General features: G+C 61.5%; 1 protein-coding gene across 1 annotated transcript; it reads right to left on the bottom strand.

Moving 5' to 3' along the window:
* Nucleotides 1–6,319: 6,319 nt before the first annotated feature.
* Nucleotides 6,320–7,333, bottom strand: LOC116660737 (translation initiation factor IF-2-like). The gene is made up of 2 exons (XM_032470845.1): nucleotides 6,747–7,333; nucleotides 6,320–6,518 (listed from the first exon to the last, which is right to left on the bottom strand). The coding sequence occupies exons 1-2, from the start codon at nucleotides 7,331–7,333 to the stop codon at nucleotides 6,338–6,340; spliced, it is 768 nt and encodes a 255-aa protein (XP_032326736.1). The 3' UTR covers nucleotides 6,320–6,337.
* Nucleotides 7,334–10,762: the final 3,429 nt, after the last annotated feature.

The raw sequence follows: 10,762 nt of genomic DNA on the forward strand, positions 1-10,762 counted from the left end.
CCAGACTATACACAAGAGCGGAGCCCTGCCCGCCACCTGCAGCAGCCTGCCCGGGGAAGCTCCCTCTGACCCACAGCCCTGCAGGAAGGCAGGCTGCTGTCTCTGGAAACAACCCAGAACGCCAGTCAAGAACCCCTGGAGCAATCAGCCCTGAATGCCCAGGACTCGATGAGTGGCTGGCATTTCCCTTTTGTCCCTCCTTCCAACTCGGGACCCACCAGAGGAAATCAAGCACGTACCTCTAACATATCCCACAGGACGCCCCCAGGAGCCGCCTCCAGCCCCCCGACTCGCACAGCTTCCAGGCAAGGCGCTCCTGCAGCCTCCTCTTCCTTCCGCTGTAGAGCCTCCCACGGCTCTGCCTGCCTGTGAGTCTCTGATGGAACGTAGGTGGCGACGGGGGACTCCGGGCTCCGGCCAGCTCTGAAGAAATGGCCTTTGCCTGTTCTCACTGGGGGGGGGGGGGTCTTCACGTGAACACTTCGGAAGCTCTCGCTCACGGCCGCCCTGGGCAGCGATGACCCCCGTAGCCGAAGCTGGGACATCCCGCCCCGATGGGCACCTGAGTGAGACTCCGTGTTCATCATGTGACACTTGGAGCCCAGAGAAGTTTGGCTAAATACGCGGCCCCAAACCCACCACGAGGCACGCTTGGGAAAGACTGAGCTAGTGCTTCAGAAGCAGAGCGGTAATTTGGAAGCCAGAAACATCAAAAGTTGGCTGCCAGAGCAGAAGGACGAGGCAGGGAAACCAGAGGAGGACCAGCGGGATGGTCAGACGCGTCTGGCCCACGTCGCAGGGGCATTTCTTTTTGGAAATCAGCACGCTCCAAAATGTGCCCACGTGCCCCTGAAGGTGCCTCCAGGGTGGCTCTCGTGCTGTCAAACACCGTCCAGGCCTCCAGCCACCCTGCGCCTGCCCAGACCCTCTTAGGACCCCCGAGCTGCTGGGGCCAGCAGACGGCCCCTGGCTGTCCCGGGTCCCCGGGCACTAACTTGGGGGGGGGGTGTGCTGCCTTCAGAATCCTGTACTGCCGAGCCCACCCCCCCACCACGGGCCCAGCCTGCCTCCCAGAGGGCACAGCCTGGACCACATGACCCCCCTCCCCGGGGAGACACCACCACCCTCATTCCTGTCCCGCTGCCCCTCCTCGATCCCTGTGTCTGGTCCCAGCATCACTCTCCCTCCACGTGATTGACAGGCTCACGTCGACTCTCCCCCATCCCGGAATCGATGCTGAAAGATGACCACTCAGTCATCCGACGTCGCCACATTCCCGTGATCGCCGTGTTGAACTTGGAACAAGCAGTCTTACAATTACGTCCACAAATACCATTCATGCATCACGCCAGCCCTCTTTTGGAGGGTTACGAACACCGGGGTGGGGGTGGGGGGCTTGAGTTTCCATCCAAAGAGCAAAAATATATTTAAAAGCCAAAAACCTCTCCTCAACTTCCATGAAGTCAGGGACACGATTTCAAAGCAATCAAGCCACGCCAGCTGCCCTCCACGTCCCCGCCGCCTCCCCTCACCCGGGGGCTCACGTGGCTGGGTGGGCCAGCATCTGAGGTGGGGAGGACATGCTGGGGAACAGGCCACAGCGAAAAGAAGACGGTACATCCAGGTAGACCTGCCAGAAAATCAAAACTGCATCGGCAGAAGGCCAGCTCGTGGGGAGGGAAAGCCTCTGAGGTCACGGCCACAAGTCCAGCGTGCTGCACATGGGTCCCCGAGCCTCCCGTGTGGCCACGGTTGGTGACGGTGCTGGTCAAAACCCAAAGGCAGCACAGATACCAGAAGTGGGGTGCACGGGGGATGAACCCCAGAGCTGAGCTGTGCTCTGAGCGGAGGCATCGGGGACTCTCTGTGTGTGAACCCGGCGGCGGGGAGCAGAGAGGTCCCATCGTCCTGAGAGCAGGGGCTGTGATCCTGGGGCTCTGCTGTGTGTGTGTGTGTGTGTGTGTGTGTGCGCGCGCGCGCGCGCGCACACCCCAGCCAAGCCTCCTCCTTCTTATGGAGACGTCTGCACTCGATGTAAGGCTGTCAGAGCCGAGAACGGAAGGCCGTGGCCTCGTCTGGGACAAGGCTGACCCGCCAGCGCCCCATCCCTCCAGACGCTGTGGTTGGTTAAGGCTGAGATACGACCCAATCGGAATATTCAGGGAGATGGATGAGGACCTCTCTCCTGACCGACTTCTAAGCGGCAGGAATCGTCTGAACCCGGGGCACCTGGATGTCACTGTCCTCACCATCTTACAGTGCAGGGCCGAGGGCCTTCCAGTCCCGAGGGCTCGCGTCAGAGGCCGGCTGGGAGGGCCTTCTTCAGAGGGTCCGTCAGCAGAGCAGCCGCCCAGGACGAGCGCTGGAACGGGGCCTCCCTGGACCCCAGGAGTGGGGGCCAGGCCAGCTGGTCCCCAGCAGCGTGTGTTTATGCCCCCGGGGCTCATGTGCCCCGTGTTCCCGGCATGGTTCCCCCATCCTGGGGCTCCCCTCTGAGGGTCCTGGAGCAGAGGAGGTCCCCTGCCTCAGCTGACTCCTGCTTCACAGCGCAGCCACCCCGCCGGGAGTGGGGGGCCGGGCAGCGCGGGAGCCCCGTTGTCCTGCCAGTTGTGTGACCTCGGCTCCTGTCACTGCTGCTGACCCCTCCCTTCATAGCCATCCATGCCGGGGGCGGCCCTGCTCGGGGATCCCGCCACGCTTCCAGAGCCCCTTTGCTCTCTCTCGCCGCTCCCGGCCAGAACGCCCCACGACCCCCTCACTCTCCATCCAGGCCACCCCTCCCACCTCCCTGAGTCCACAGAGGCTGCGATCTCCCCCCGCCACGTCTGCTCAGCTCCCTGCGCCCGGGGCCACCCGCCCCCTGTCCTCCCGGGGCAGCTGGTGAACCGAACTTGCTCCTTCCTGAGGCAGCCCCTCCCTGTGCGCTCGGGACCCCATCCTCTCGTGTCAGCGCCAGACTTTTCTCCTGCAAGTGTCTCCTCTCCCTCTGGCTTCGCTGGTTTACCCCGGCTCCTTGCCCTCGACGCTGAGTTTTCCCTTCCCTCTGTAGTTGCCCCCAGGTCATCTCACCAGTCCCAGGGCCTTACTCACGATTATTAAACACCTATTTCCAGCCCCAGCGTGCTCCCCTGAGTTCCAAATTCAAACATTCGATGCTTCTTCAGATGTCTGATAGGGTCTCCAGGTTGGTTAAATCGAAGCAAAACTCTTGCCTGTGACAGCAACCTGAATCCTGTCCAGAGACCCAGCGATGCTCGGAGCGTTGGAGAAGCCAGGCTCATGACGCCGGCGGGCCCAGGGGAGTTACCACTCCAAGCTCTGGGCCCCGTCTGTGTCGGTTAAGGTTGCCCTGTATGCAAATGAGGTGTTAGAAATGGACCAATCAGGAGTGAGCTTTGGGGAACCAATGGAATCTTAGGGGTAAGTTTCGTTTTCCTAGAAGCAAGCCGTTTCACAGACGCGCAAAAGCGGGAAGGCAGTGGCCCTGCCTGGGAGGTCCTGCTGGCCCCTTTGTGGGTTCTGCCCCTTCAGCCAACTCCCCTCCTCTCCCTTTGCAGGTTCCATCTCAGCAAATGGCACCGACTTTCCCCGTTGTCAGGTCAGAACCCCAGGAACCCTCATTCACTCCTCTTCCCCACACAGCCTGGAGTTCCTGCTGGAGCTCTTCCTTCGTGAATCCCAAATCCAGCGCCCCCTTCTCAGGGCCGGCCAGCCCCACAGGCTCGGCTCGGGGCCCCTCCCTGAGCTCCTGCACCGACAGCTGCCTGGGCCGCGGTCCCCGCAGTGCCCCGGGGCAGCACAGTAAAAGACGAGCAGGGACCAGAGACACTCCCGCCAGCTGCCATACGCAGGGCCAGGGCCACGGAAACGGTCATTATTTGCCCTAAATCGCAAGACAGTAAGTAGAAGAGGTGGGATTTGAACCTGGGGAATCTGGCTGCAGAGCGTGTGCTGTGAAATACAGACAGGACCTGGGCGGGCCTGGAGCATGTCCAGCACAGCTAACGACCTGCCCGGCTGACCTGCAGACCTTGCGTCCTCGAGATGGACAGAGTTAGACGTGTTCAAAGGCCCCCTCTGCCCCCACCCACACGTTCCTGTGGTCACGGGCCATGCACGGTTGCGTGAAGTCACAAGGCCACTTGTCCCGTCTTCAGAACCACTCTCCTCCAGGGACCAGGGGCCAAGGTCTGTGTCCATGAATGTGATCAGTTGAGTGAGTGGTGCAACTGGGGTGGGAGTCACAGGAGCCTGGGAGTAGGGGGCGTCCAGAGAAGCGGCGAGGTGCAGACGGGCAGCTCCTGAACCAACACAGGGCTCCCGTCCTGGACCACAGGGTCCTCCTCATGTGGCCTGGCCAGTGGGGACAAAATCTAAAAGACACCCACCCGGACAGGCAAACAAAAGCCAAAATCCCACAGACCGTGTGTTCCCACTGTGATCAAGGGGGGTGCTTTGGAAGCCTGAAAACACAGATTTTTGAAGTCTGATTGGATCAAAACCTCTCAGGTGGCATCTGAGAGTCATTCCTTTTAGAAGCTTTTCAGATGCTTCTGTAGACCCTCCAGGACTGGGGACTGTGGGTGCAGAGTGGGAGGAGGAAGGGCTTGGGGCAAGGGGTGATACCCTGCCTCCAGGCTGGCCCCCAGTGCGTCCTCCCACCATCTCATGTCCCTGCCCCAGGGCGCCTCTTGCCATGAGGAAGCCTGACCTGGAAATCCAACAGGACAGTGCAAACCGCTGGTGTGCGGCTTGAGGCCACGTCATAAAAGCCGACACACCATGACATAGGGACGGTCAAGCACCCCGCAGGGAAGCCCCCATTGAAGGGGCCCCAGGCCTCCTGCCGACAGCCAGCAGTGATGTGGCAGCCCCCTGCGTGCACCATCTTGCATGTGGGTCCCAGCCCCAGTCAAGCCTTTGGATGAGACCTCCCTGATCCTTCATCAGAGGCTCCAAGACAGACCCATCCAGCTAAGCCACCCCTGAGCTCCCCACCCACACATTGGTATGAAATAATAAATGTCTATTGTTTTAACCTGCTGGGTTTTCAAGTGTTTTGGGTTTTTTTGTTTTTTTGGTTTTTTTTTGAGCAGAAAGGGAACATTCATATGCCTGCAATGATCGGGGCATTCCATGAGGGAGATTCGACTCTGGGCCCTGATAAAAAGAGAGGGGAGGGCATTCGGGTAACGGATAAGCTAGGTGAGGAGTGGAGAGCTGACGTACCCCCATGTCCGCAGGGCCCTGCGTCCCCAGGGACAGGAGCCGTGCCCTCCTGGGTGTGGCCGGGGCGGCTGGCGTCACGATGCTGTGTGCTGAGCTGGGCTGGATCCTCACTGGCTGTGTCCATGGATCTGAAGCTGGGTTGCACGTTGACATCACCTGAGGGGCTTTAAAAAGTCTTAATTCTTGGGCCACATTCCCAAAGCTTCTGATTGAACCGGTCTGGGCTGTTTGCTGGGGCATGGGACGTGTTAAAATCTTCCCAGGTGATTCCAATATGCAGGTCTGGCTGAGGACCACTTCTGCAGACAAAGAGCTTCAGGACCTTGCTACCACAAGGCTCAATGCATGTGTGGCGATGGCGGCCAGGACGCTGTGGCCCTTCGTTCTAATGCAGCCCAGAGGCGATGAGACTTTGTGCACTCAAGTCAGGTGCCTAATGCAGCAGTAACTGAACAAGCAGCCGGTGAGGACTGCTGTCCTGGTCACCTGCAGCTGTGTGACATAAACCACAATGAACATTTATTATAACCAGCCCTCCGGGTTCCCGGGGTTGACAGGACTCAGCCAGGCGGTGCTCCCTGGGACTCTGTCACGTGGTCACAGTCAGACGGGGGCTGGGGCTGGAGTCCCCTCTAAACTGCCCCTCACACGGCCCACGAGCTGGACCTCGTGTGGGGCGGCAGCTGGAGCGTCTCCGTGCGGACGTCCCACGTGGCCTGGGCGTCCTCAGAGCACGGTGGCTGTGTGCCAGAAGTGAGCGTGGCAAGAGGAACCATCAGAAGCCGTGGCTCCTTTTCTGAGCCAGCTGTGGAGGTCACGCACCCCCACATTTTATCAGCAAGGCAGCCCCACAGGCCTAAGACAAAGGTGCCGGGGGCTGAGTTGGGTCCCCCCCAAAATCCGTATGTTGACACCCTGATTCCCAATGTGAGGATGTTAGGAGATGAGGCCTTTGGGGGATAATTACGTTTAAACGAGGTCGCGAGGGTGGGGCCCTCATGGTGGGATTAGGGCCCTTATGAGATGCCAGACAGCTGCCCCCCTCACCGGCTCTGTCATGTGAACACACAGCAAGGCGGTGGCACCCGCAAGCCAAGGAAGAGGACGCTCAGCAGGACCCGAGCACACGGGCACCTCGATCGCAGACTTCCAGCCTCCAGAGCTGCGACCGTGAGCGCTGCTGAGCCCCCGGTCTGTGTTGTGTAGTTACAGCCGTCTGACCTGCGACGGAAACCCCAGCCCTGGATGGGAGGCGCGTGTGAGACCGTGCAGGCGTGTTTGAAAACCGTCTGGAACAGAATGGACACAGACAGCGGCTCTGGGACACAGCAGGGCTCACGCTGGGGAGCCGGGGGCTGAGCCGCCTCTCAGGGTTCATGGATGATCAGCAGTGGAGCTATGCTGTGATCCACGCACCTCCCGTGACCGCGGCCCCCAGACCTTCCCCAGCATAGACGGAGGCGGGGGAGGCACTTGGTGGCCTCACCAGGGCGGCAGCACAGGACACCCTCACTCACCTTAAATCCCCAGCGCAGAGCGCCTGCCCAGCTGAACGGACGGCCTCGGGCCTCAGCACCAGCAGGTGCGGCCTGGGAGCCCCGCTGGCAGGCGGGGCCGCGCCGTCCCTCCCCCGCGTCTGGCTTTGCGCCGCCTGTTGGGGCACAGAAGCCACTAAGGGGACACGGTGCCCCCGCTGCCCGGGGGCGGAGACGGCGCTGGCCGCAGAGGCCGGCCCTGGTGTAAGCAGCTGGGGGAAGAGATTTCTGCTCTGAGGGGCAGCGAGGGACGTGGGAAGGGGGACGGGCTGGGGCAGAGACACGGGGATGCGGCTCAGATGTGGGTGACAAGACACAGTGGGGCTGGGACGCGGCCAAACTTCCCCAGGCCGCTGCAGCCTCCCACTGCTGCGGGCTGGCTCTGCGACGGGACGTCGGCCACGGGCGACAGGTGGCCGGCCCGGGGCCCGGCTCCCAGGGCCCCTCTCGCCCTCAGAACAAGAGTGTGACGTCCAAGGCTTCCATTGGCCGTTCTGTACTGGGGTCCAGTACCATGGCACCGTGGGCTTCAGAAGTCCTCCCTCTGCCCCGCCAGGCCCTGCACGCATCCAGGCTGTGCCCTGGCTGAGCCCCAGACAGCCCGTCCCTGCCCCTTTGACCTCCCCACGTGATCATCTAAGGACCCTGGTGAATCAGCCTGTTCCCGGCTTGGGCATCACCCCCTGGACCAGTGACGGTCAGACCAGCCGAGAACCTGGGCGTCAGGATCTGCTCTGTAGCAAGTTCTCCAGGGGCCTCCCGGGCCCCTTAGCGGGTGAAGAGTGCTGGTGGGAACTCCTACCCCTCCGCAGGGCCACCTCCTCCAGGGAGCCCTCCCTGACCTCCCGCCCACCAAGTCTGCTGCAGACACAGACGGAGAGCCGCGCAGGGCCCGGCAGGGAGTGTCCAGACCACACTCGTGGGCACCAGTGTCCCCGAGTCTGTTCCTCCCACGGATGTGCACTCGCTGGAGGAAACCTAGTTCACCTGGCGTCCCCACGGGGAACATCTGAGTGGCTGCGCTCAGGGGGCAACTGCGTCACACTCGGGGATCCTCCCCCTGCACCCCAGCCCCTTCCCCTGCCCGGGGGGTCCCTGCTGGGGGAGCAGCTGGGAGGTGGGACCCCAGGATTCGGGGGGAGGAACCACGTGGAGTCCAGATACACGTCTCTGACTCCACGCTCGGCTCCTCAGGGAAGCGGCTTTCCCAGAAGTCACCCTCTTATTCCCAAAGATTCCACAGGGCTCTCCTGCAGAGCTGTCACCAGGGTTTACTCGGTGCCTGAGGGCAGCAGGGTCACCAGAATGTTCTGCGTCTTCTCAGTCCTCTTCCCTGACCCCGCAGCCGCCCAGCACAGCCCCTCAGTTCTCCTCCTCCATCTCTGTGATGACCCCCCTGGGCCAGCACCCAGGGCTCCACGCAGACCCCTGAGAGGCCCCTCCCCGGCTCAGAGGACCCCACTCCCCTCCTCCCGCCAGGCCCCGGGTGGGGGTGGGGACACCGGCCCTGTTGCAGCCCCTGGACCCCCAGCCTCGGCCCCCCCTCCTTCCTGCCCCCGCGCAGGACACAGCCTTCATCCTGGGGTCTCCACCTGCACCGCCTGCAGGAGGGGGTCTAGCTGGAATCCGGGCTGAGCCTCGGGGCCTCTCCCTTCCTGTGTGTGGGATTTAGGACGCGTGTATCTCTATAAAGTCATGTGCACACGATTGTTTCTCTTCAACCACCTTTATTGTAAAACAGTTCCAGAAATTGGCAACCCTCTCACACTTTCAGGGTGTGTGAAACAGCTCACATTGTCCAGCATCTGCCTTGTGGGTGGGTGTGTTTCGCATCAAAAGAAAGCGTGTTAATTGTCACTGCAAACACTTAGAAATGCTAAATGACAAACACCATCTGAAACAAGACAAGGGAGGTGAACAAGAAATGACAACACAGGAAACAGTGGTTGCAAACTCTCAAACTTTTCTAATCTATGACTTTAGCACAGAACTGTTATGAACTTGGGACAAACTAGAAATTAACTAAGCTAAGAGAAATAATATGTAGTTAGAATGAGGTCGTCTTGCTTAAGTTTTTCTTTTAGTTCAGTTTCTTTTTCCCCCTTTTTAATGGTGTTTTTTGTTTTGGGGTTTTCTTGGTTTAGGTTTTCAAACAAACCAAAATTTGCTCAGGTCAATACCCAGCAGTTACTTCCACGTTGTCAACAGCGGCCTGATGTGCAGAGAATTCCCATCGTCTCACACATCTCTAGCAGGACACACTGAGAGGATGCTTCAAGTCACAGGGAGCATTTAATTTCCACCCAAATACAACAGTATACGCTACATTCCTAAGGGTTTCAATGGGGACAGTGGGTACTTAAGAGAAAACATGAACGTTTAAACACTGCTCCCGGCGAGGGACAACGCTCCACTCCCAGGAGACACTGTGGCCTCGAGGCGCCACCAGGACGAACGAGGGAGCGCTGGATGGACGCAACCCCCCCCCGGACACCCGCGCAGACGGTGTGAGGTGGTTGCTGGGCTCAGACCTGGGTCAGAGCAGGGGGGACGGCGGGGGGCGCTCAGCAGGTGCGCAGCCAGGGCCTCCAGGTGGGTGACTTCGTCCTGCAGGGCCCGCTCCCTCCTGGCGATCGCCTCCAGCAGCCTTGCTTTCTCCTCCTCCTTCTCTGTGACTCTCTGCCTCCATGTGGCGATGTCCTGGGCCAGCAGCTTTTCAGCATCGTGGACACACAGGCTGCTCCCTGGGGCGTGCTGGTGCTCGTCGGGGCAGGGGCGCCGGGCTCCCGCCAGCTTTTCCCGCCGGGGCCTTCAGCGCATCGCCTGCTCCCACCCGCGTTGAGGGAAGCCACACGCAGGGTGTGCGGGAGGGGAGGGCGGGCCGCCCCGCCAGGTGGGCTGCCTGCCCCGCGGGCCTGGGCCGGGGGTCCCGCGCGCTCAGCTCCTGGTGCGGCGTCCCCGTCGTGGGGAGAGCGCTGCCCGCCTGGGGTCTCCCCGCTGTGGGAGGAAGACCATCTGTGTATTAGGAACAGCAGCCCTGCCGCGCACACCAGGGCCCCCCAGGGAAGCACCAGGGTCAGGCTCTCCCGGAGCAGCAGCAGGGCGCCCCCCAGGCGCTCCAGCATCAGGGGGGATGGGGCCCAGGGGGCAGGAAGCAGGCCCCCCGATGGCTGCCAGGGCCCCACAGCTCTCTGCCTCTGAGGCCAGGGTCCTTTGTGTCACCACTGGCCGCTCGGAACCCTGCGGGGCGTTCCGTCTCCCGGTAAACAGGTCCCTGACGACCTGGGGGACCATCTGTTGGGCCGGGGGAGGGGAGGCCAGTCTGGTTCTAGGAAATGGTTCCCTCAGCTCGGCTCTGGAGTTAGTGATGTCACTTGTCCAGGCACCGGGGGAGGGGCCAGGGCCGATCCCAGCCTGGAGCTGGGCCACTCAGCCCCCGCCCGGCCCCACAGGACACCCAGGGGTCGGTGCAGGGCCAGGCCAGGACCCCTTCTGTGCACAAGGGCAGGTCTGGGCCGAGTGAGGGGGACCCCGTCCCTGGGGGAGGCCCGATCTCCTGAGTGAAGGTCCCCAGCAGCGGGGAGGGCTGTGCCCCCACCCAGGGCCAGGGATCCACGTCCCCTGAGGCTCCAACTGTGCTGTGAAGGGGGAGGTGTGAGACGGCCGTGGGGAAGGCCCTAAGTGTTCAGTAAGAGAGCTGGAGTCCAGGCCCCGAAACTCGGGGAAATGAGTGGAACGGGCAGGGCCGAGAGCTTCCTAGCCTCAGTGCAGCCAGCAGGTCCCTTGATCAGCTGGGGGCAGAGCTTGGACCCAGTCCTGAGCGGGGCACACCTGGACAGCCGGCCGGCACTCACCTGGGTCCGGGCCATGGCCGCCAGCCCCACGGCAGCCACGTAGGACCTCCGAAAGGTCTTCAGCTTCTCCAGGTCTTGTAAAAGTCTGCATCCATGAGCTTTGTTTGAAACACAAGTGTTAAACGTTATATAACATTTTACACA

The sequence above is a fragment of the Camelus ferus genome, chromosome 31, assembly GCF_009834535.1.
Source record: "Camelus ferus isolate YT-003-E chromosome 31, BCGSAC_Cfer_1.0, whole genome shotgun sequence".
Taxonomy (NCBI): domain Eukaryota; kingdom Metazoa; phylum Chordata; class Mammalia; order Artiodactyla; family Camelidae; genus Camelus; species Camelus ferus.

Coding starts and splice junctions, on each gene's coding strand:
- LOC116660737 (XM_032470845.1), bottom strand. CDS start 7,333: ATGCGTGCAGGGCCTGGCGGGGCAGAGGGAGGACTTCTGAAGCCCACG. Junction 6,519..6,746: donor CTCTGCGCTGGGGATTTAAG/GTGAGTGAGGGT, acceptor ATTCTGTTCCAG/ACGGTTTTCAAACACGCCTG.